The 24,539-nt window shown below is 53.1% G+C and overlaps 8 protein-coding genes across 8 annotated transcripts; 5 read left to right on the top strand and 3 right to left on the bottom strand.

Annotated features, from left to right (window-relative positions):
* Positions 1-1,047: 1,047 nt before the first annotated feature.
* On the top strand, positions 1,048-1,664 carry BJY04DRAFT_220780 (uncharacterized protein; the record flags this gene model as incomplete). Its single annotated transcript, XM_073716958.1, has 3 exons — positions 1,048-1,160; positions 1,241-1,402; positions 1,496-1,664. The coding sequence occupies 3 exons, from the start codon at positions 1,048-1,050 to the stop codon at positions 1,662-1,664; spliced, it is 444 nt and encodes a 147-aa protein (XP_073568527.1).
* An 897-nt stretch (positions 1,665-2,561) lies between these two features.
* BJY04DRAFT_229615 (serine protease) lies at positions 2,562-3,364 on the top strand (the record flags this gene model as incomplete). Its single annotated transcript, XM_073719105.1, has 1 exon — positions 2,562-3,364. Exon 1 carries the CDS (start codon positions 2,597-2,599, stop codon positions 3,362-3,364), a length of 768 nt encoding a protein of 255 aa, XP_073568526.1. The 5' UTR covers positions 2,562-2,596.
* A 669-nt stretch (positions 3,365-4,033) lies between these two features.
* Positions 4,034-5,623, bottom strand: BJY04DRAFT_229612 (MFS transporter; the record flags this gene model as incomplete). The annotated part of the gene is made up of 3 exons (XM_073719104.1): positions 5,431-5,623; positions 4,916-5,372; positions 4,034-4,855 (listed from the first exon to the last, which is right to left on the bottom strand). The coding sequence occupies exons 1-3, from the start codon at positions 5,610-5,612 to the stop codon at positions 4,034-4,036; spliced, it is 1,461 nt and encodes a 486-aa protein (XP_073568525.1). The 5' UTR covers positions 5,613-5,623.
* A 278-nt stretch (positions 5,624-5,901) lies between these two features.
* On the top strand, positions 5,902-8,591 carry BJY04DRAFT_229610 (uncharacterized protein; the record flags this gene model as incomplete). The annotated part of the gene is made up of 5 exons (XM_073719103.1): positions 5,902-5,990; positions 6,036-6,574; positions 6,625-6,656; positions 6,706-8,116; positions 8,175-8,591. 5 exons carry the CDS (start codon positions 5,902-5,904, stop codon positions 8,240-8,242), a joined length of 2,139 nt encoding a protein of 712 aa, XP_073568524.1. The 3' UTR covers positions 8,243-8,591.
* BJY04DRAFT_229608 (ABC transporter ATP-binding protein) lies at positions 8,100-12,404 on the bottom strand (the record flags this gene model as incomplete). The annotated part of the gene is made up of 8 exons (XM_073719102.1): positions 8,100-9,253; positions 9,312-9,443; positions 9,486-10,321; positions 10,380-11,268; positions 11,322-11,352; positions 11,469-11,600; positions 11,645-11,903; positions 12,023-12,404. 8 exons carry the CDS (start codon positions 12,402-12,404, stop codon positions 8,579-8,581), a joined length of 3,336 nt encoding a protein of 1,111 aa, XP_073568523.1. The 3' UTR covers positions 8,100-8,578.
* Positions 12,405-12,472: 68 nt separating this feature from the next.
* On the bottom strand, positions 12,473-14,475 carry BJY04DRAFT_220774 (uncharacterized protein; the record flags this gene model as incomplete). Its single annotated transcript, XM_073716956.1, has 6 exons — positions 12,473-12,727; positions 12,786-13,223; positions 13,274-14,096; positions 14,165-14,280; positions 14,338-14,361; positions 14,422-14,475. 6 exons carry the CDS (start codon positions 14,473-14,475, stop codon positions 12,473-12,475), a joined length of 1,710 nt encoding a protein of 569 aa, XP_073568522.1.
* Positions 14,476-16,753: 2,278 nt separating this feature from the next.
* Positions 16,754-18,095, top strand: BJY04DRAFT_229602 (uncharacterized protein; the record flags this gene model as incomplete). Its single annotated transcript, XM_073719101.1, has 6 exons — positions 16,754-17,216; positions 17,262-17,290; positions 17,336-17,410; positions 17,440-17,773; positions 17,806-17,926; positions 17,956-18,095. The coding sequence occupies exons 1-6, from the start codon at positions 17,067-17,069 to the stop codon at positions 18,093-18,095; spliced, it is 849 nt and encodes a 282-aa protein (XP_073568521.1). The 5' UTR covers positions 16,754-17,066.
* Positions 18,096-19,025: 930 nt separating this feature from the next.
* BJY04DRAFT_220773 (uncharacterized protein) lies at positions 19,026-24,474 on the top strand (the record flags this gene model as incomplete). The annotated part of the gene is made up of 10 exons (XM_073716955.1): positions 19,026-20,247; positions 20,309-20,368; positions 20,432-20,649; positions 20,707-21,112; positions 21,163-21,492; positions 21,562-21,704; positions 21,756-23,361; positions 23,414-23,529; positions 23,595-24,008; positions 24,073-24,474. 10 exons carry the CDS (start codon positions 19,026-19,028, stop codon positions 24,472-24,474), a joined length of 4,917 nt encoding a protein of 1,638 aa, XP_073568520.1.
* Between the last annotated feature and the right edge of the window lie 65 nt (positions 24,475-24,539).

Genomic DNA, 24,539 nt, shown 5'->3' with positions numbered 1-24,539 from the left:
GGTACGTTATTGTCAGGGTTTTTGGTCGGGGGTAGAGCCACAATATCACCGTCATCCCGAGTCCAGAGGGATTTGTATCTCCTCCACCATAGCTGTCAGACACGTTGTATCCAAAGTCACCAAGCCTGCGCTCATAATATGGGACTCTATCAGAAGGGCTGGGTCCGTTGGTTCAGCGATGTACGATTTTTGCCCTCAAATCAGTGTCCCGAGGAACACGCTGACGGCTTATAGGGCGGAACCGGGCTCACCACGCCCACAGCGCTGAAATTCCGGGTATCACAAATGGTGACATTTCTTGTGAGCCAGTCAGTTCTGGGGGCCTTTCTGTGTATATTCGTCGCTAGGCTCGTATGCGCAGCAGCACAGTTGTATGCAGCATGACCTCGTTTCCCGGCCTACCATTCCTGCGTAACCAAAGTACACTCATTCTGTAGTTCATGATGGCCACAACTAGGTCGGTATGTCACTGCATTCGTTCCTCTTCCTGCTTTACTCACTGAGCCATAATTATATTATCAACAAAATTGAGGGATGCCACCTAGATTAAGGTGATCTGTGAACATCGATTGATGGATGTGCTAGTCATACGCAGCACTGGCATCACAGCAGAGAAATATAACGACCAAGTAAGGAGTTACCCCGCATGTTGTACAAGATCCCCATGGGGTGTCATCAGGCACATTCGTAATCTCAGGTGACGTTCTGGTACACGCAGTTTCGGTGTCCGAATGGCCGAGGCCGCGGCTACGCGTCTGAAGTAGACGCAAGAAGCCTAAGATGGCGTTTGAGCCATGGGGTATTAGACATAAGAACAGTAGCTGTGCTCGTACAGATGAATCTGTTGCAGCTGTCAACTTGTGCAGAGGCGTGATGCTAAGAGTGAAAGGGTGCATTTGAGAGCTGACCAAACTGATCAAATAGGTTGCTGGTGTTCAAGATGGAAATCAACTCTGAGGGTATAAATTGCTCTCTTCGTCTCTATGGATCAAGAATGTACCATACACTCAAGCTCTATTCAACGTAGTCTTCCAGCCTTACTCCAGCATGCACTTCACACTTGCCGCCGTCGCTGCCCTTGTGGCCACCGCCAGAGCTATGACACTGTCCACACGTACCCAGAACGTGAATCTCTACCTTGACAATCTGGTGGATCTAGTGTAAGTCTTGACTCAATATTATTCTCTCTATACCGAACCTTGAGAGAACCCTTAGTGATTCGTATCTTAATCAAGAATAGGCCTACTGCTGACACTCCCGAAACCTACTATCTCTACCTGACCAATTACCGTGACTATAACGCTTCGCCGCAAAATCCATGCATCTACCTCGGCGAGGTGACTCGAGAGAACCGGGTGTATACTATACCTGGTGGTTCTATTGAAGAGACTGTACTCCCTTTGTAAGTTATCACATGGTTAACCCAGTTAACCCGTTGGACCTCTTATTACCTCGTGTCTGAAGGAAACCTACTAAAAGCGCTCTCTTCGACTAGTGAGGGCTATACCGTTCGCGCCAGCCACTTTGACACCCTCACGAGTGCTAGCTGCAGTGATGGAATGATTGCTGAGACTGACTCGTTTGCCGTGCAAGAGTATAACCCAAATCCGAGCGACAGCCCCAACCCCAACCCCATCCCAATCCCGGGCCAGGCTAGGAAATAGAACGGGACTAGGACAAAACACGGAATATTTGACGTCAGAGAGGATTACATGTTGTGGAGTTATTGACCAGGAAGATGCTGGCTCAGCCGCTGGATTTCTCTCATGTTCCCGTCTTTCCTTTCGTCTTGCTGCCTTGGCTTAGGTTTTTGCCCATGAACTAGGTTTTCCCTATGCTGTTATGCGAATGCAGAGGCATGCTACTTAGTCGAGTGAATATATGGTGCTGTTTTCGTTGTCGTCACCGCTTCTTTTGCAGCCTGTGTTTATGCGGCTGTAACCTCAATCGGGGTAGATTACGCGTAATAGTGAGCATCGCTCGCTTGATCAATCTAGGGTCACATCTGCGAGCCTTGGAGACCTCCGCCCTGTTGCAACATCCGATGACCTCATTAGACGGAGGTTCGTCGTGGAATGCACCCCTGTAACCTCATGAACTCTCAATCTAGTTCACCTGACATTGGAGCCTCATGTGATATCCTGTACAATTGCTCAACCAGGATCTCATTTGTCCCTCAGAGCCGGATAACGCGGGGTGACCCACCATGATCCGCTTGCTCGCTAGTATTGTCGCTCAATTAGGTAGCCATGTGCCCGTTGTCCGGGGTCAAGGTATCATCGCCCGTTGGAAAAATCTTCCAGTATAGAGTCTACCAGAAACTTCATTGGCTACCATGGCCGGCCCCAGACAGGGATGACGATTTCGCGGGGTCGGGAACCGGGTCTTATACCCCTGATCAACAAACATCAGAACCACGTGCGGCGGTGACTCCAATCAATCAAGACAGGCTTGTTTCCTGAAGCCCGGTGAGATCATCATGCCAAATCTGGCACTGGGCTTTATAAACATAAACAAGAGCACTTCCCCATCTCCAGCACCACTCTTTACCCTCACCATTATCAACATCCCACTGCAAAGATAGACACATCACAAAATGAAGTTCCACCTACTCACCCTCTCTATCCTCTCCACTATCCCCCAAGCCCACTCCATCATCGGCGGCACCGACGTCCCAATCCAAGAATACCCCTACCAAGTCTCCATCTTCGTCCGCGGCACCTTCGCCGGTGGCGGCTCAATCCTCTCCCCAAACACAATCCTCACCGCCGCGCACTGCGTCTCCGGCGCATCAGTGGACTCCTTCACCGTGCGCTCCGGCTCGTCAGCCCGGACCTCAGGCGGCACATTACTAGAAGTCGAGAGCATAACGATCCACCCACAGTACAACCAGCCCGTTGCGTTAGAGAACGACATTGCACTCATCACGCTAGCGGAGAATCTAACATTCACTGAGGAGATTCAGCCAATTGCCCTTCCTGAAATGGATGGTGGAACGAGAAAGGTCTCTGAAACGCCCGAGACGGAGGATCAGGTTGTTATCTCCGGGTGGGGCGCTGTGAATGAGGGGAAGACGTATAGCGCGACGCTGAGGGCAGTGACGGTCGATGTGTTGAATAGCACAGATTGTGCGGCGGCATATGAGGACTATGCGTTTGCGATCACGGAGGGGATGTTCTGTGCGGGTGTTGAGGGCGGCGGCATGGGGACTTGTCAGGGGGATAGTGGCGGGCCTGTCGTGGCGGATGGGGTTGTCGTGGGCATTGTGTCGTGGGAGATAGGCTGTGCTAGGGAAGAGAGCCCTGCGGTTGATACGAGGGTGGCGCATTATCGCGACTGGATTGCGGAGGTTACGGGGATTTAATATGTATATGTCATTTATGCGAGCGTTCTGCGCGTTGTGTTGGCACTTGTTGACATTTGGGCGTTTGGGATAGTTATAGATTAACTAACCGATAGGGTTCTGGTCAATCCAACCCTGGAGGCGTTTTTAGCTCTGCTCTATGAGAAGGAGATGTTCTCTGCTCAAGACTCTGTTGTTTGCAATGGTGCCGCAACTGGGACAGCCACTGTAAATCCATGATAATGATATAAGATGTGAAAGTAAGAAACCGAACCACATCAGACATCTTGAACCAACCCAACCCACCCAACCCGTCTATTCATACCAGTCAAAGCCCTCAGCAAGCTAGTGATGTAATTCCTTGGGCTGGCTTCCCGGATAACGCGATGTTGTTTGTCCCTCTCCTACCCGCCAGATAAGATCGCCCCAAGATCGCCGAGATCAAGACAGTAGCTGTACGCGCTCTGTTCGTGGGGAAAGAATGAAGACCCGATGGGCTCTACACCCACATTGTGCCGGGATGCCCGTCCGAGTTGTTTTGCGCCCTGGCAGCGGTTTAGATGGAGATCGGAACCGGGATACATAAGACAACAACTTAGAGTCTATTTATTAAAAACATGGTTACAAATAAAACGGATCAACAAAAGAAAGGCGCGACAGTCTATCCCTCACCTCAACCTGCATATCAAGTCACAGCGTCACAACAAACCGCTCTCTAAGCCACCCCCCAAACCGAAACAACAAGAACGGCACGGGTAGAAAAGCGACCCCAATAAACCCCAACACACTATTCCCCCATCCGAGCCCCAGCTCCTTATACATCGTGGGCCCCGCCAACGGCAAAAATGCCGCTGCCAACAGCCTCAAAACCGCATTCGCCGCCAACGCCGACGCCGCGGCCTCAGCCCCAAACGCATCAACCATATACAGCTGCGTCGGCATCATGACCCACAGAAAGCCGAACCCGAAAACAAAGGTTCCGAGGATCGGGACGATCCAGTGCGTTTGCGCGTGAGCGGCCCAGCCGTACCAGAAGATGCCGATGGGAATGGTGGGGATGGCGTACATCATGGGCTTGAGGCGGCCTTCGGGGGATGGTGGATTGTTGTGTGTGTTTTTGTGATGCAGCTTGTCGCTTAGGGTGGCGAAGAGGGCGAGTCCGCTGGCCATGCCGAGGCCGACGCCGAGGTAGGAGAGGCCTGAGATGCCTGGGGAGAAGTGGTATTGTTCTTCGAAGACGGTGGGGAAGGTGGTGAAGAGGATGAAGAGGAGGCCGAAGGTGAATACGCAGAGGAGGGCGAGGAGGAGGACGATTGGGGAGAGGAAGAGGAGTTTTGTTGGGCGGGTGATTGCGCGGAGGAATAGTTGGCGCAGTGGTAGGTGCCGGTCCATGCTTGAAACTAAGGCTGCATTGCCGGTTTCCTTACGGAGGCGAGCTGCTTTCCGCTTTAAGAGTACGGTTGCGTTGGTCTCGCGGAGAAGGAAGATTGAGACGGTGAATGAGACTCCTGTCTGTTGAGCGGCCGGTTAGCAACTTAAGAGCAACAGGGCTGTGCTTGAGTCTATTCTCACCAGGATAAGGATGATCCAAAAAGTCCATCGCCAGCCGATCGATTCAGATACAAAGCCGCCAATAATAGGACCCAGGACTGGCCCTAACAGAGGCCCTGTGAAGAGCAGGGACATTGCCTTCCCGCGCTGAGCTGGCGGGACGACGTCGGCGACGGTTCCTCCGCCAACAGCCATTGGGCCTGAAGAAGCACAACCGGCAAAGATTCGAAGGGCAAGAAACATGCCGGTGTTCTTGCTCAGGGCGCACCCGATGATGAAGCCAATGTAAAAGACATAACTGGTGTGGTAAATGACAAGGCGTCCGTACAGCTCAGATAGCGGTGCAATGACCATTGGACCAACGGCAAAGCCGGCAAGGTAAATGGAGACGGTGAAACTAGTAATGGTGGAACTCGTGATATTAAACTCTTGAGCAAGCGCGGCGGATCCTGGAGCGAGCATTGTGGCGGCAAGGTTACTGTATGTTTAGTCAGTATATATGTTTTTGAGTGCACAGGGAGCAGCAACTGGCATACGCAGTGAGCATGAAAGTAGTGGCGAGAATGACTTGGGCCATACGTTTCCAAGTGGGCCAGTTCCGGGGATTCTGGGGGTCGTCTGGTCCATCCCAGTCAACGACATTGTCCTTTGTCTCGGTCTGATCATGGTGGACCGGTATGACCGGCTTCCCATGAACAGATTCCAGGTCAGTGGCCATGCGGTGCTATTCTAAATGGCTAAATATTGACAACTACCCATTAGAGAGAGAATGCAGAGCATATTTATAGCCCTGCTGTCAAACCGGAGATTTGCTTAATGCCGGGGAGGACGCGGAGGGTCGACAGAGTAACTTAGCCCTGCCTTGTGCAGCCTAAGGCATCAATCCAGGTGGTGGCGGATGATCGACGCGGACGGTCGGACGGTCATTCCTCCATTCTCCATTCCTGCTCCTTTCTCTCTCTCTTTCCCCTTGACGTGACTGTAGACCTATGAACGAAAAAGTGAAGATGGCCGACAATGCTCAACGTCCGCGCCCTCCGCCAAATCGACGTAGAGACAAGGTCCAGCTTTCCTGTGACCCCTGCAGACACCGAAAGTAGGCGCTCATAGCCATCAAAATGTGCACCATTAACATTGCCAGGTTGCGATGCGACAGACACCACCCATGTGGAGCTTGCTCAAGGCGCGGTCTTACCAGATCTTGCAATTATGCAACATACCCTACGCCCCCTACCCAGCAACCCGTTGCTCCGCCACAGCCCACCAACCTCCACGGCAGAGTCGCTGAACTGGAGAACCTTGTCGTGTCGCTTATGAACGACCAGTCACTCCCAGCAGTCCACACTCCGATATCACCACTCACAGATGTTAGACTCTCTAAAGGCCCGAGACCGAATAATTCCCCCGGCGAAGCTGCGTCCTCGGCAGACCCTGGTACCCTTAAACTGCGCAAGTCTGGAACGAGCTATGTCCAGAGCGCCCATTGGGAGGCCATTCTTACAAAGATCAGAGGGCTGAAGGAGGACCTGGTCTCTGACAACAAGACTCCGCTCGGTTCACACTTGTTCTATGGTCCGAACCGCCATGCAACTCGAGATGAAATCCTGGCTGCTGTGCCTCCTCGGCCGGCTGTCGACCGCCTCATGACCCTTCACTTTGACTCCTACATTGTTACCCCATGTCAGTATATCAAGCATTGTTTCCGTTCTGAAATATAGTGACAGCAATAGATCTTCTGCATAGCAAGAAATTTCTCCGAGAGGTTAGTTCTTTCTTACCCAGTCGGGGACTAGCAGTCTGACATTGGCCAGTACGAATCCTTCTGGAATGATCCATCCGCGACGACCATCGCTTGGGTTGGCCTCATGTTCTGCATGTTATATATTGCTGCGCAACTACAGTCACTTACCATTGAGTTTACCGATCCGCTCAAGGTGGAACACCATACCACGAAGAACGCCTTCCGAGAGAGAACCGTTCAGTGTCTTATTCTAGCCAGGTACACAACAGGCGGACCGTATATCCTAGAAACCCTCATAACGCTTCTCACCGGAGAGTTTATACTCCTAAAAGACAGCGCTACCGACGCCTGGCTTCTAATCGACATGATCCTCCACATCGCAACACGCATGGGCTACCATCGAGACCCAGACCACTTCCCGGGTATATCCCCATTCGACGCCGAGATGCGGCGGCGCGTCTGGGCTACAATCCTATCCTTAGACCTGGGAATCTCCACAGAGATGGGCCTCCCTCGAAGCGCCACAGACACACACAGCGATACGAAAGAGCCTCGGAACCTGCGCGACTGTGATTACGACGAAACCACGACCGAAATGCCCCCATCAAGGCCAGAGACAGAATGGACGACCGTGCTCCCTCTCATCGCAAGGAAGCGCCTGATCTCCGCACTCGGCTTGATCTGCGATCTCAACACCAACATCAAATCCCCTTCCTATGAAGAACTAAGCAGGATCGACGGACTTCTCAAAGACGTGCACAAGCATGCTATCCCGCCCATCCTGCATTGGGAAAGCTCGATGCCGCACCCGCCTATCACGGATAGTCCAATCCATGTGATGCACCGGGTAAGTGTCGAGACGACCTACCACAAGTCTCGCATTCTTTTGTACCGAAGAGCGCTGGTCAGCTATTCAGTTGCAGCTCGACAATCTTCGCAGCAACAGCAACAGCAACAGCAAGAGCGAAACAGAGACAGGGAGTCTGTGCGCATCTGCTTAGATTCCGCCCTCAGAGTCCTCTCATTCCAGCAGATGCTCCACGACGAGTCGCAGCCATTCGGCCGCTTATTCCAGCTGAGATGGAAAGTCACCCATCTTTTCAACCAGGATGTTCTTCTTGCAACGAGCGTGCTGTGTCTGTACCTGCAGGACGTCGATAGATTCGATGAACTGCTCGAGAGCAAAACAGGATCTGCCGGACAGGCACCAGGAACACTATTATCCGGATCTCGATCTTGGGCTGACGAAATCCGAGAACAACTAACAACATCGCATAAAATATGGCTGCAAATGAGCACGACTTCTACATCTGCAACTGCATCTGCGGATGCCGGAAAAGTAGCCAGGGCACTGAGCATCGTGCTGGGGAGAACAAGCGCCGCTGAAGGAAACAGTAGCACTCTAAATTCTTACCACTTTATGTCAGATTTCCAAACTGAATTGGATGCCGTGCCTCCTCTGCAGGGGTTTAACAATGACTGTAAGAACTATCACCGTCTCTGTCTCTCTTGACTGGAACTAACGAGTGATATTGTCAGTTCTTTCGTCTGGCTTCTACTCTCCTCTCTCGTTTTTCGATAGCGTGCTGGAAACCGGAGGGGCTTGAAGATATGGTTTGAATATGATTATTCTGTCATGACCCAACGATTAGGACTGAGCACAGGGAGGTCAATTGCCAGCCTAGGTAGTGATTGGAGTATTTTCAGATTACCATAAGGATGGTGGGGAGCATGCTCCTTGTTAGATTAGGGGTCCGATGACGGGCGACGGGTAAAATTCGATATGACCTTGTGCCAATAATCAGAGGCCATACCCCCAATCCATCCTCGTAGGATGGTATTCCTCCTCTAATCTGTACAAACAAAAAGTGTAGCAAGCGTTTCAAGGTTGCAATGGTAGAGCGTTTGCTGCAGTGTACCTCGCGTCCACCCCCTAAATCTAGTTAGTCTAAAGCTTGAGCCTCGCACATCTTACTATACATCCCACCCGAGCCGATCAACTGGGAATGCGATCCCATCTCCACAATCCGGCCCTGATGAAACACACAAATCACATCCGCATCCTTGATCGTACTCAACCGGTGTGCAACAGCAACCGTAATCTGATCTCCATCCCGCGCTGCAGCAAGCCCCGCCTGCACAGCCCGCTCACTCTCGGTATCGAGTGCACTCGTGGCCTCATCTAGGAGAAGAAGCTTGGGACTCCGGATCAGCGCTCTTGCAATTGCAATACGCTGTCTCTGGCCACCAGAAAGCTGTGATCCGCCAACACCAACGAGCGTCGCCATACCCTCGGGAAGAGACATGATGAAGTCCCATGCGTTAGCGGCTCGAAGGGCGGACTCGATCTGACTGTCTGCCACATCTATACCCGTCTGGGCATCGCATCGGAGACCAAATGCGACGTTTTCACGTATTGAGACGGGGAAGAGGTCCGGTTGCTGTTGCACGAGGGATACAACGTTGCGATAAAGGTGTGGGCTCAGGCTCGACAAGGGCGAGGAATCAAGCTTTATCGAACCGTCCGAGGGATCGTAGAATCGTTCCAGGAGGGCTATGATGGTTGATTTGCCACATCCCGATGCGCCGACGAGGGCTAGAAATTGGCCTTTCTTCACCTGGAGAGTTGACAAGAATACAGTATTTTTCCGCGAAACCGAGCTGGGGGGAACATACGCTGAGGTCAAGGTCTTTAAGAATAGGGATCTCGGGGCGACGAGGATAGGAGAACCCGACCGTGTGTAGATCAAGGGTATGCACTGCACCGGGGCCCTCTTCGCGACTTCCATCTCTGTCCTGCACTGCCTTCTGCAGATCATTCAGTTAGAATAGATAGTTTGCAGCGTTGACCCCATTCGTGATGCTGCAGGAAAACTGGAATAGCTGGGATGCGCTCTGCGCGGAGAAGAAGACCCCCAGAAAGGCAACAAAGAATGCATAAAGGGTGACCTCACCGGATGATAACAGCCGGCATCCATACCAGAAGCCAAGGGCGAGGAACCAGTATTCGGCAGATTGTGTAAAGGCAAAGCTCGCCATTATCGCAAACAGCGGACGCCTCAAGTCAGCAATCACTTGATCTAGTTCTCTTGTGTATCTTTCCAGCACACAGTGCTCTATCGCGAGGGTTGAAATCGTGCGAATAGAAGTAACGGCTTCTGATGCGATAGATGCGCTCACTGAATAGCGCTTGGAAGTATCCCGATCAAGCTTTGCATCTAGCCTGATCTTCAGATACCCCGAACCAACCAACGCAGTAAGACCGGCACATGTAACAACTAGACCGAGTTTCCAGGAATAAATAAGTGCCAACACCGCACATGCGAGGAAATTCAACCCGGCAATCGATACAAGGCCAATATTATATCCCATGAGCTCGAGGATAGGCTGAGGGTTCGAGTCCACGCGCGTAACCAGCGCGCCAGTGCTGTTCTCATCACGGTCGAAGAATTCAATATCTTGGTGGAGAATATCGCGGAGGCACTGTCTCCGGAGTTTGTGCCCTAGATACTGGGCGACGGTATTGGTTGCGTAGCCAAGAATAAAGTAGGATATCAGACAGCCAGCGGCGAAAACGATAAACATGCTTGCGAGGAAGTTGCCCCTGTCTTCTAATTCCATCGTTGGCAGGGTGAAGATCTCGATCACACTAGAGAGGAGAATCGCTTGACCCGGGAATGTTGCTCCTGATTTTGGTTGTTAGACAGGGGACAAAAGGGCATGTAATCACTTTCCTTCACTTACCACCGACTATACATCCAGCAAATACCAGACAGTACACGTAGCGAAGCTCTGGAGTTTCGCGGAGAAGACGATAGATGACAAGAAGGATGTTTCGTTGCTTGGATTGATCGTAGTCGGCGTGGTCGTCCCGTGGCATGTTTCCATCAGGGTTGTCGACAAGGCTGTATGATGCTGAGACTGGGGGTTTCGTCTTCTCATCGTGCTCAAATCCTGAATCCAACTCTGGCTTTGATTGACTCGGGACAGCCAGGTCCTGTGCTCTCACGAGTTGAGCGTATTTACCGCCACGCACGAGTAAATAATGGTGTGTTCCCTGCTCAATGATAGAACCCTTTTCCATAACAATAATGCTATCAGCATTTTGAATAGTCGCAAGCTTGTGGGCAATTATAATCGTAGTGCGCCCCTTAGAGGCCTGATCTAGGCCCCTTTGTACAGCACGTTCAGCATGTGGATCTAGGGCGCTAGTAGCCTCATCCAGGAGAAGAACCTTCGGTTGAGAGATAATGCTTCGAGCAATAGCGATTCGCTGCCTTTGGCCACCTGATAAAAGACCACCACGTTGGCCTATATCGGTATCATAACCATTTGGGATCTTGGTGATAAAGTCATGTGCAAAGGCTGTGGTAGCAGCATCTTTGATTCGTTCCATTTGCTGATCCCTAGGGGCATGTTCCCACTCAGTGCCAACAAGTCCTTGCTGAATGTTCTCAAACACAGTGCCCTGAAAGAGGACTGGCTCTTGCTGGATAAGCCGCACGTTTCTCCGAAGCCAGCTGAGATTCAAGTCGTCCAGTGGGTGGCCGTCTAACTTAATAGTTCCTGATACAGGGTTATACCATCGCTCGAGGAGGCCGACAATCGTACTCTTCCCAGAGCCAGATTGACCCTGCGACAACTTTAGCTTCAAACAAAACCGCAACGATACTTTCACCAACTCACCACCAGAGCACTGACCTTGCCCGCCTCCGCTCTCATGGAGAACTTGTCAAGGACCTTCACCTCAGGCCGAGTGGGGTACGCAAATGTAACATCGGTGAGCTCGATATCCCCCACGATCTCTGATGGCCGATGCCCGATGTCGCATACGGATCTATATCAGACTTGCGATCGATCAGGTTAAACAGCGTAGATGCTGCAGTGGCGGATCGAGTAAAGTCGACCATGTAAGGGGCAAGCATGGTCAGCTGCGTAGCAGCGATGATGACCGACATAACGACACTGCATCGTTAGCAAAGAAGAGAGATCAACCAAAAAAAACTAACGTAAAGATTGCCCCTGGTTCCAATATCTCTCCCCGAGACAACATGCGAACACCTTGCCAGAAGGCCAAGCCATAGCCCCAATAGACAATACAGTATTCTGCAGAGAAAAAGGTGCCAAAAATGACCGATAGCTTGCTGCCAATCTGATGAGCACTCGATAGGTGCTCGTCAAACCTGCCTACAAGCCTATCTCGCATCTCAAAGGCATGCGTAGTCCGTACGCTGGATATGACGCTTTCTGCAAAGTGGTTAGCCCCGTCTAAAGCAACCCCGTCATGACCTCGTTGCTTTCAAGCCACGCCTCTAACTCGGCGCTATTCGCCGTCCACATCATCGGGTTCATCACGCGGAGTTCCTCATTGCCGCTGCCGCTCCCACTTTCACGCTGAGGAGCAAGGTGATGCTGATGAAGCTGCTGCTCCCGGCCGGGACCGGGAATCCCTGCACTGGCGAAGGAGGTGGAGAGCCCCAGCACGTCCAGATAAGTATCTATTCTTCCGCTGTCATGCCAGTTGTCCGAGGGTAATGGCGCAGTCGAAAGACGGACTGTGACGTACCCGTTGGCGATTCTGCAGAGAACTTTAAACAGGCGGTGCAGTTTGGCGGCAGGGCCCGAGATGGACGAGGCGGACTGGATGGATGTCACGAAGGCTTGCAGGCGGGCTAAATCCAACTCGTCTTGAGTTTCGATGACATGGCAGAAGATGACGATGAAGGGGATGAAGGGGGTGAAGAGGAGGGTCCTAGGAGCGTCGGGCATATTAGTAAAGAGATAAAAGCATAACGCGAGATGCGAAGGATTGCAAATTCCCTCGCGAGGATCATTGCCTACCAGTGCATGTAAGTAGCGAGGTAGGAGTTTGCGCTCTTGTACATAAGGGCTATGCATTCTTCGTGTTTCTCCAAGGTCGCTCGCGCGGCGGCAATACAGCTGTGGTTGAATGTTGTCGCAGAGCCAGGCAGCCGTGGAGTGGCTCGGTGAACCAGCGTGAGGAGGGACAGACGCAGTGCCTGTTCTGAGAGGTAGAAGAAGGTGATCAAATCCTCACCCGACTGCTCCTTTGCTAGTTCATGCCATTTTGTCTGGGCTGGATGTTAGCAATCCGATCACTTCCTGGATCAATTGTTGCGGTTGACCTACATTGGTTTCCCAGGTCTTCGCTTCTAATTCATGCAGATCAGACACCAGAGTCTCGACCCGAGACTGCTTGACATGGTCGGGCTGTGTCATAGAATTGGGGCTATACAGCATCTCGTAAATCTTGCCCTGACATTGCGCCGTCTCGATCGATAGAACAAAGTATACCAGGGCGGGTTCAGAGTGGACATCATTGGTTGATGGGCGTGTGACGGTGATATCCCAGTCGGGGATTGTCGAGGGTCGCCCCAGCCGCAGAGACAGGCTTTTGTCAATAAAATAGATGCTCCAAAATAGGAACTGTTTGTACTGGAAATCTTCGTGCTTGTCATTTTTCAACGACGCGAGCCTGTGATAACCCAAGGTCTGGCAGAGTTCTGATGCTTTTGCTGACAGGGTCCATGAAAGAGAAGGCTTGGAGAGCTCGATAGCATAGAAAGCCTCGAAGGTAGTCGGCAGAGATATTTCCCGTCATCAGACAGGATACATACGCCGAAGAGAAGAGCAAGAACCGTGTCAGACGTCGCGCGTAGATGTAAGGGCAGGTTTGACAATACTGTCTCAAGGTTGTCGCGACACAGGTGAGCATGGGCGATGCATTCGTCCTTTTCCTGTGGAACAGCCTGGAACTTATAATCCGAGAATAGCCAATAAAGACCAGCGTTGACAGTGATGAAGTTGACTTCAGAGTGATTGTCATTGAGGTAGACGTCAAGACACATGTCTGTGAATCGTTGGAAGGGAAGAAACTCGTAGATCCAGCCAATTCCCACGAGCTGTTTGGCTAGAGCATCAACCATCGCGTTAGCTTGAGCAATCATATGAATATCAATATGTGCACGAAAGTGGAAAGAGGCACCTTTTGCCATGCGGATCAAAGCAATGGCCTTCTTAAGCGGAGGCATCTCGTACCCCGTGAGGTTGGGTCGCTGAATGGGCCTGGCATGCGGGTAGGCTAGCTCAGCACCAGCACCAGCCCCCTGCGTTAGAATAGAAGACAGCTCATCGAGAGTGTCACATAATTCTGGACTGAAACCCTGAAGGGAATTTGTGGCGACGACTTTCTGTAAGAAGTCGTTCGCAAAGGCAGGGTGGGCGGCTAAAGAAGTGTCTCCCTCGACCACCTGCCCACGAGGCCAATTCGTTTTGGTCGAGTCGCTGGCTGGTGTTGAGACAGAGGTGGGGGACTGCTTAGTGTTTTGTGGCTTTCCGGGTGCTCGAGAGCTGTGGTCGGAGGACTCGCTCGCTTGGAGGCTCTCCAGAAGCCTGATTGCCTTTTCGAGCCTGTTGTCGATGAGGTCGATCTTCCGTTCACTACAGGCAGAGAGTTCATACGTCAGAGAAGGTACAAGCCGAAAGAGAGCATGTCAGGAGACGCGTACTACTGGGGGGTGAGGAGAATGCGCGTGCGCTTCTTTGGAGGTTCTACAGGAGTGTAGATACAAACAACTTTGGCGCTGATGCAGTGGGAGCAGGGCGACTCTCTGTCGCTGTGAACCTAAACATAGAAAAGCACGTAAGCTTCAGCATCATTCTTGCGCACAGGTATGCATACCTTACGAGTCCGACAAGCATCGCACTATGGCAAAGGTTAAAGTCAGTGGGAGGAGGCGGAAACGCGAGTGACGGAGGTACTCACAGCCCGGCGATTGGCATCGAGGGCCAGGGCCCCGGATTGACCGTCCTCCTCCATGCAGCAGATGTTGCAAAAGGGGTACCTACCTATGCAATGACGAAGAAGTCAGGGCTCGGAGAGTGCGAATTCGGGCCCCGGAAATGGAAAGATGAGACCCTTTAGGTCCACACCCACCTACCTATGACGTCGACCACCGCCAGTGGCAAACGGCTGCAATATCTTCACCAGCAACAGCTCACCACTGCTGTTGACAGACTCTCTCCAATGACTCACTCGGTCACTCGGTCACGGACCCCGCGAGCCCCGGCCTCCGAGGCTAGAGGCAACTTACCCACTCAGCTCAGAGGGAAATCATTACTAATTACAGGCGGTATAGTGAAGTCAACAATGTCGTTGAAAATACATTCCCTAGCATAAAATGAAATGCTAATGCAATGACTGAGATGACATCCAGCGGACACGGAAATATAATTGGTGTGATGGCAAAACTGCCAGCCCAGCGAGAGCCGGGGCAAGTTGTATATTCTTATGGCTAGAGCTGAGCTGAACAGAAAGATTATCTCTATCGTCATTGATGTGGTTTGTAGGACTCCACTGAACAGTATAGACGGCATTTAGAATATAATCATGCTGCGAACGTTGATTGCGCTCACTCTGGCTTCGCAACAGGGTTATCTCCTAATAACTCAATGTATTGACGTCTTTTGCTCTCTCTCGACAGCAAGGCAGCTTGTAATCCAGTATTGCAATCAGGTCTCTCGTGCACCTTGGTCACAGCAACAGCAAAGCTTTGCACGTAGCTTCGTTAGCATTTTGTAGTTTATGTTGCACGAATATCATGAGAGTTAGGGTTTTCAAAGCTCAATGCTGTGAGTTGAAGGATATCCCCTCTTCTTCCGACCTCAGCTGGGGTGTTTCTGGGCGTCAGAAGCTGCTGTCACACCTCACCATGCAGGAGGCGAACGTGGACTTATTATACGGTAAGGATATGGGACTGCGTTGTCCTCCTCGACGAGACGAACGTCTCCCTGCAAGAGCGCACACTGTGCAATTTACAGCGCAACGCCCTCGTGACAGTTTCCTTCGGAAAGTTGAATACTACGATGGCATCCTAAGGTTACCTTCAACCGTGTCGGGACCTTCGACGAAGCAGCTAAGTCGCGCATCCAGATTTCCCTGCACCGGGTCTGCTCGGGGAGGTCAAGACCAAGGTCAACTCCAGGGCGCCAATCATCGTCATCGGGACTACATGATCCAGGTTCATTACAAGCTCGCTTTTGGTCTTCAGCAATTGGAGATTATTCTATTATAAATACAAGCTTCTGATGTCTACGGGTGACACTGCACGTAAGCTGGCTGCGCATACACCCTCGCCATACATTTCCATATCCTCATTTGTCTTAAAATGGCCTTCCGTTCTCAGGAACACGTTACACTCGATGAAGTGTTGTATGCAGTATGAATGGGATGGTAGCATTCTCACTGCCACTGATTGCAACTATTGGCCAGGGTATTATAAGCTTCTAGTGAGAGCATCCAAGGAAACTGAACGGGGTATACTAGATTTCTTTTCTCTTAGGATGCTGCTCTAGCGATTGGCATGGAGTAAGCAATCATTTCTTATTTACACCACATGGTGATTCGCAATTCTAATAGCTGCGGCTCTGAACGTCACCGAGCCTGGCTCAACGGGTATTGGTAGGGATATGTTTTGTCTTTCCTACAATAACAAGCAGAAGCGAGTTCATTCATGCGTTGAGTGATTCTGGGCTGCCTCCTCCGGGACTTTCCCTCGAGATCGCTAGAAGTGGGATGAGAATGCCAGCTAGTCAGAATGGCAGTATTCGGCTGAACAGTGCCCAGGCTGTAACTACGCCAGGAGCCGCAGCTAGATGGATCGACACGGTTGAAAGTCTGGGAGTGGCAAGCCAATGCTGAAGCAGATTCTGGGACCCGCGATTAGGCTGTGTGAGGAAGGGTTACCTGTCAGTGAGGTCTCCGCGCATCTTGTAGGTGACCTCAAGCGGCACACACAGCCTGTAGGGATTTCCTGAAAAATTATAAGGGAACATCCGGATCAACCGTGCAGTACGCACCGAGGGTTTGGAGCGTGAATATGCAGTACGAAGCGACTTTCGTGCAGACGGGATGGCAATTCCAGCTTAGTTTAGGCCCATAACCTATCAGTTGGTTGGTCACCGGGTTTACCTGGAGACGCTCCCTCTTGTATTGATTGAGAGTCAGTGTAGTTCACTCGGCTTCTTTGCTCATGGAGCAACCATCAGGTAATCTAGTCGTAGCCGCTCCCGCTTCCGCACCGGATATCCACGGTCTCATAACCTCAGCCATGCTACTAATAAAAGACAGTTATGACTACGAGAGCGGTTACTTATGACGTCTCTGATGGGCCTACATACTCAACCAGCAGAGACATCAACTCGTATCCGGACTTTGAGGACATTAGCTTTCTGACTCTATAATAATGAGTATATATATATATATACTCACCTTGACTACATGTCAATAAACAACATCTACCAAGGGAACGATATATGCTCATTCAATACCCCCAGCAGATACCAGACTCGAAAATGGCAACCCCCTGAGCCCTCGTCCTGCATGCCCGTGACAAGCCTCTCTCCCTCGAGATGGTCCCCAGCCCAATTGCAATGAGCGGCGACGCAATTGTCCAAATACTAGCAGCAGATAATGTCCCGTGTATGTCCCAAGTGCTTGATAATAGCCGTCCCTATTCTCTCTCCCTGCCCATGATGCCTGGAAACCCTTTAACTAGGCGAGTCTTTTAATTCAGTCTTAATCCTGTTAGTCTTATACCAGGACAGCTGGTATTCTGCGATAGTATGATCTGTGCGTGAGATAATCCTGGTGTTTTGATTCTATACAATATATATGTGAGGGGGTATTCCGCGGCTCAGAAACTGATGGATGGCGTTTGGCAGAATGGGACGTACGCTGAATACGCGCGGTCCCTGTTGGAGAATCTCTTTCCATTGAATGAAGACCTCTTGTCAATAAGATATGGTATAAGACTCAGGACCTCTGTCTTCTGTCAGTCTGTCCGGTTTGGTTTGGTGGGTTCTCCGAGGTCGATGTTAAACCTGGTGTGGTGGTAATTATTGCGCCAGCTACGGGGCGGTATAGTGGTGCTGCAGTCGCAGTTGTGATAGCTATAGGCGCGACCATTCTTGCTGCTGGTTGGAATACTACTGCGCTTAGGAACCTAGAAAGAACCCACGCGTTAACTGGTCAACTAAGGACTATCAAGCTTATAGACTATATTGCTACCAATGCTGAGCTGTTTTGTACTGCTGCTGGCAAGGCGGACGGGGCTGATGTCTACATGGATTTTTACCACTAGCTGTTCAGGGGTCTTTGTTGCTGCAAGCCGGTGTCGGACGTCTGCGTCCGTTTGGTCGGTGTGTGATCATGGGTGGATTAGTTGGGATAATTGAACTGCCATATCTAGAAATCATGTTTAAGAGCATGCGTATGCACGGCCGGTTTATATATAATCAGGGGCATGTGCGCGGCTAATCCTGATGGTGGAATCGGGGTTGCTTGCCTTGGGCAAGAAAGCAGGGGTGTACCGAACAGAAGAGTATGAGTGTGTAGATATAGACAAGGCTTTGGCTGCCGCTGGAGAACTAACTGGGTGAGGAGCGCCTGTTGTACTTATACCATAGTTCCTGTACACCCCTGAATTAGTGCAGGAAATATCGGGCTAGTTTGTACCTTAGCAGCAACAGAAAATCCTACTCTCTTAACACCAACTTCACTAATCCTTCGCATGCACAGCGAGGTCCAAATACACAGTATCAAGTGAAAAGCTCGCTGAACAGCACAGTAAGAAGCACTCCGCAGCTATACACATAGTAATAAGAGGCTACGAATCGCGCTTAACATAGTCAGGGTTAGTCATGGCCACGTGCTTTGAGATAAACCGAACAGCGCGAGGGGTCGTTCGAGAGCAGAGATTGGATTGAGATGTTAAGGGCGTGAATGGAAAATATGCCGATAGTGCGGCGTATACGGATAGGTGCCTTGAGCGCGCAGAATTTTCCTCCATACGCAGTTCAATATACAGGTGCGCACACACCAGCTACTACAGGCTTAGTCTCTTCAGGGCAAAGGGTAATGATAGGCAGGGTCCAGCTGAATAAGCTTACGCCAAGGACTGCTGACACATGGTACGCTGCTAGTCTAGGTATGTTAGGGCTATGTACTCTGCGTTTCTGCTATCGCTTGTTGATTTATACTAAGTGCTCCGCGGATACCATCGGCAATGCAGTTGGCTACAGCGTGTTGGTGCGGCTCAGGCTTCTCCTCCCGGCCGCGTGATTTGTTCTATACGCTGCTTGGCAGTGGGCTGAAGGACGGCGGGATGAAGATGCCGTCTGGAGTCATTGAGCTCGGAGTTGGTGGCCTCGTATGCGCTTTGAGGAGGTCTATAAATTGGGTGATTTCTCTGCAGATTTGAGTTGACCATGCAAGAGAGTGTTACCCTCAGGCCTACACAAAACAAGGACTGAGGCGGCGTGGACACAGAACCACGACGACGACGACGACGACGACGTGCCCAAGCCAAAATGGCTCGTCTCTCTCTCCTCTTCTCTGCTCTTCTGCTGTTCCCCCTGGCATCCACCATCCCTGCCCCCTCCAACCAATCCGTCGCCGAAAATGCACATACTGTCGCCCTCGCCCTGCAGGGCTCTCAACTCACCCCCCGTCAGCGGGCCGACGCCCCAGACCACTCGGTCCTCCTCCGCATCATGCCCCTCGGCGCCTCCATCACAGCGGGGGTCGGCGAGTCCTCCGGGAACGGCTACCGCAAGCCCCTGCGCGACAAGCTGCGGTGGGAAAACTGGGACGTCAACTACATCGGCAGCCAGCACACCGGCGACGCCAGCTTCCACAACCAAGCGCACGAGGGACACCCCGGCTACGTCGTGCGGCGCGTGCACGAGATCATCGGTATGAGCATCGGCCGCAAGCCGAATCTGATCCTGATTAACGCGGGCACGAACGATGCGAACCCCGGTAATAACCAGGACGTGGGCGGCACAGGGGACCGCATGGATGCGATGATTACGGATTTGTTTGCCATGAGCGAGGGGACGACGATTATCCTCTCGACGCTGATTCCGAACGGCAAATTCGATGCCAATGTGGAGCTGGTTAATGAGCAATATCGCGCGCTGGTGCGCCGGCGCAAGGCTGCGGGGGACCGCATCGAGCTGGCTGAAATGCATGATGGGTTCATCACGGTTTATGACGTACGGAATGACCCGAATCTCACGCATCCCGACGCCGAGGGGTTCCGCAAGATGGCCGCGGTGTGGTACGAGGCTATTACCCGGGTCGCGGATCGCATTGTCCCGCCGATTGACACGGGGATATCAGACACGGTAGGAGATAACATCTGCGACAAGAAGCCTGGCGGTCGGGGGCCTGTGGTCACGCAGCGCGGGTCCGGGAGCAGCGACGGGACGTATGCGCACTCCTCGGAGGGCCGAGGGCGCGTGTACCAGCTCCTGACCGAGCTCTTTACCCCAGATGGTGGCCCGCCGACGAACCAGCTGCATTTAGCGCAGCTGGTCAATGCCGGGGGTGCGGCGAGGGGAGGCGAAATTGATGAGATTGTGGTGATCCACGATCGCGACTTCCTCGACGAGACTCACCTGGAGCTGTCGCAATATGGGTACTACCAGGCGTATGGCGCGGGGGTCTGGGCCGACACCCGCAACGAGTTTGACCCTGGGCTGGAGTGTTTGGCTCGCGGGGTGCGGTTTGGCGATCTTAACAATGATGGTAATGCACTTCAAGCCCCGGTTGCACCTCACACTGGCTGACCTGTCTCTTTGTGTCTTAGGGCTGGATGACTTTATCTGTATTAACCCCACGGGCAACATGTATGTCTCGATCAACCAAGGTAAAACATCCATCCCCAGCCCATGCTCACAACTGCCAAGCCCTAACTAACCATCGAGGCCAGGTGGTAACCCTCCAAAGTTCAAACCAACCGCCAACGGCGGCCTGATCCGGACTGGCGAGCCCTGGTGTGAACAATCGGGAGTCCGCCTCGGCGACATCGACGGCGATGGGCGTCTTGACTACTGCTGTATCGACGGGCAAGGCGACATCTACTGCTGGAGGAACGGCGGGCAGGGCGACGCGCCGACACCCGAGTTCGACGGATACTGGCAGCCGATGGTATGTGTCTTCTCGCCTCCCACCCGTTTACCGATCTGGATTAACAATTAAAAAAAGGTCGGCGGCACCCCCACGTTCAACGCCAAGGGCGAACCCGGGATCCAAGGGGTCCGCCTCGTTGACATCAACGGCGACTTCCGCGCGGACTGGGTGTACGTCTACGAAGACGGGTCGACGCGAATCTTCATCAACCAGCGTGGCGAAGGCACCGACGGCGGACGGCTCAAGCCACACTGGGTCGAGGCCTCGGTTGCGCACCGCGGGTTCCCCGGGGAGAAGCCGTTTGTGCTCTTTGGGAGAGTATATGGCTCGAATCGTGCGGACTACATCACCATTACCGAGGAGCCGGACTTGTTGGGGCTGGTTTGGAATGTGAACGTGTGGGAGAACAAGGGCTCCGGTGGGACGCTGCTGAAGGGGGACGGGGTGTTCTATTGCGATATGCATGGCCAGGGTTATGACGGTGCGTCTGTGCGATTCTTGTCTTCCTCCCCGACGCTAACAAGGTGTTAGACTACCTCGCCGTCGAAAAGGACGGCTCAGTAACGCTGTACTCGAACATCCAGGACCCACCCTTCTGGGGCCAGGACGGGACGATCTTCCAGCTGCAGGGCAACTACGGCCTTGAGAACGTGCACTTTGGCGACTGGGACGGCGACGGGTACTGCGACGTGATAGTCGTGCAGCAGCCCGGGGCCCGCAGGCGGCCCACGTCGCATCGATGGTGGCGCAACAAGCACGACCTGACTTTCTCGCAGGGCAGTGGGCAGCCGGACCTCAGCTGGTGCGAGGAGATCCATGGTGTCGGGCAGTTCGATCAACATATCCATTTCGCGGACGTTGGTATGCTTTTCCTGTTTCTCTTTGCTGAGCGAGCCGCAAGCCACGATCACTAACAGACACTCACTGCAGATGGCGATGGGCGAGTCGACATTCTGTGTATGGCCCCGGATGGCAAGACGTACGGGGCCCTGAATAAGGCCGGCGGCCTTCAGCAGCTGGGCCAGGTCAAGGTCAGCGTAGGATTTGACCGAGCAAGCCATCGCTTTGCGGACGTAAGCACTGCTACTCTCCCTGCTCTGTCCAAGACTGACGCATAGATATAGGTCAACGGCGACGGCCTAGCCGACTTTCTCTGGATTGACAAGTTCAATGGCGACACGCGGGTCTGGTACAACGAGGGCCTCGTCTCAGACCGCGAAGCGAACCTCAACAGCTCGATCAAGTGGCGCCCTGCCGGCAAGGCGTACGGCCCCATGGATCGCGGATACAACATGCATTTTCCCACGCTGGGAACAGTCGGCCGCGCGGACTTTCACCTGGTGCACCCGCAGACTGCCGAAGCCGAGACCTGGTTCAACGAGTGTCCCAATGGCGGAGGGGCCATTGAGGATGGAGAGCCGGCCGATCCGAACCTGCCCACACCCCCAGCCGACGGAGGCGGCGATGGCGACGGGGAGTTCGAGGAAATTGTACTCCCGGCGCCCTCCGCTGATGACTTGCCAGATGGCTATAATCTCATCGAGCAGGATCTGCGGCCGGCGGCAGCGGGAGACGTATTCAGGTTCACTGTAGATGAGGATAGAATCGTGGAGATTGCGCTGACGGGCAGCGCCGTGGACTTCCCCAACATCGACTGCGGGGTGCACTTCGTTGGCGGCAACGATGGCGATACGCTCTCGTGTGTGGCCGAGAGCACCGCGTGGCTGTTCTACTCCATCGACGAGATGGCCGAAGAGGCGGCATCGCTGGAGCGGAGGGACAAGGCCTCCCAGGGACAGGGGCGCCATGGGGTTTCCTTCCATGAGGAGTGGACGCCTCGCGGGGACTGCGCGACGGTCCATTGCATGCTCATGACCCATGCCCCCGAGAACACCTGGCTCCCCCTCGGCAACGGGACCTCCTCCGCGGGGGTCTTCCACGAGCACCACGTCGCCCGGGTTGGTAACATGGTCGGCCATCGCGGATATCCAGGCGGGTTCGGCGACAGTGCCGACTTCTCCTTCTCCTCTCCGGCAGACAGACTGGCAGCGCGGGACCGCAAATACCGACTCGGGTGGAATGGGTTCTACGTTGGCGGCTGGTTTGTCGGCTCGCGGATCTTGGACAGCGGGGTACGTCGTTGGTATACATACCGTCCTGACCCCGCCAACGGGAAGTTTCTCTCGGCCGAAGTGGCCAGCTTCGCGGAGAGTGCGGTCGCCATGACGGACTTCCATGAGATCTGCATCAAGCTGGGGTACAAGAACTCGACGGAGATCCCCACGATCGGGTGGATCGACTACAACTTCGACGCGCTGGACGAGACCCCAGCTGAATACGTGGCGGACCGCCTGAACCAGTGCGAGAAGGACTTTCAGGAGTCCGAGGAAGAGGAGGAGGACCCAAACGTGGCCCTGGTGTGTTATCACAACCTGACCCGCGATGACCCCAGCCTGGCCCTCAATGAAGATGACTATGATGACCTCAAGGCCTCGGGTCCGCTTCCATGGCAGCAAGATGAGAAGCTGAAGAATGTTCTCAAGAAGAGGCGGTTCAGCTTTGGGGACTGGTTCACCGGTTTGCTGACGAAACGGACTGCCACCAGTGGCCACTCGGAGGACTACGACGTCCACGATATCAGTGGCAACACTGGCCGCACCATTACCTTCCTCGCGCCGACGTACCCCAATGGAGACAACGGGCAGAGCCTGATCGATACCAAGGACAACGGTTAGTGGACTACAACAGGCCGAGTCTGTGCAGCTGCTAACTTCTACTCTAGGCGACATCACCAACTACGGCCTCATGGACGAAGACGACTGTGCGAATGGCGATTTAACCGACAACGCCAACGTGGACGACCCCACCGCTCCGCACTACTACCAGATGATCACCGAGGTAAGCATCCCAGCCCAGCCTCCTGGCTCTGGGTACTTTCGACTTCTGACCATTGTTCAACACAGCACATCCAACCCGAGCGCCAAAACCTCCGCAACGCCCTCGAGTACATCCAGAACCCAGAGATGGATCTTGCTGACGGGAACGGCGTGCAGCGGTCCTCGCGCCGCGCCATCTCCTTCGACGAGCAGCTCATGTGGACCAGCGTCCCCTACTACAACTGGCTCGCGTACCCGCTGCCCCAGGGGTTTAACACGAACCTGCTCAACACACCCGGCTCGTTCTACTCGGACCTCGCGGACTCGGAGGGCTCCAGCACGAACCCGGAGGTCCTGGTAAATCTTGAGAAGCATCTGAATGGGTACAAGGCGTCGATCATGAACACGTTCAAGAACCCGACCTCCGATGCGCGGTTCAACCCGCTGGCAAATAACCCCTCCAAGTCGAATACGGAGACATGTCTTTCGTGGCTGCGCCAGGTATATTACATTTATTTTATTTATCAATAGATAACCCTGACTAACCAACCCACTACCTCATCAGGGCCTCGCCGTCTTCAACTACCTCAACACCGACCATGTCCTGGACCTTCAAGCCCTCTTCTACACACGCCTCCAAGCCGCCTGCCTAAAATACGACGTGCGGTACAACCTCGCCAACCCACTCAGCCCGCAGTCCGACATGACCGGGCTAATGACCGAGTTCCTGGTCAACCACTCAGTGCGCATGACAAACGTGCACCGGGCGTACATGGTGCGCCGCCTCAAGCAGCTGCGCGACGCGTGGAACCAGTACCTCACTGGCGCGCATAGTCCGCTCGAGGTGTGGATTGCGATGGAGAGTCTGCGGAAGATTGCGCAGGTCGAGGCGCAGATTCCGGGCACGATTCGGTTCCATGCGAATAGTTATATCTTTCGGCAGCCGGGCGGGGAGGATAGTGATTGAGTTTGACATTGAGTTTTATATAAGGGAGGAGAGATTTAGGCTTGTGAGATAACAAGCACGAAACA

The sequence above is a fragment of the Aspergillus karnatakaensis genome (genome assembly GCF_047715665.1).
Source record: "Aspergillus karnatakaensis strain CBS 102800 unplaced genomic scaffold BJY04scaffold_43, whole genome shotgun sequence".
In the NCBI taxonomy this organism is placed as follows: Eukaryota; Fungi; Ascomycota; class Eurotiomycetes; order Eurotiales; family Aspergillaceae; genus Aspergillus; species Aspergillus karnatakaensis.
Note: the sequence above shows the minus strand (reverse complement) of the source record. Positions and strands in the feature narration are given on the sequence as shown.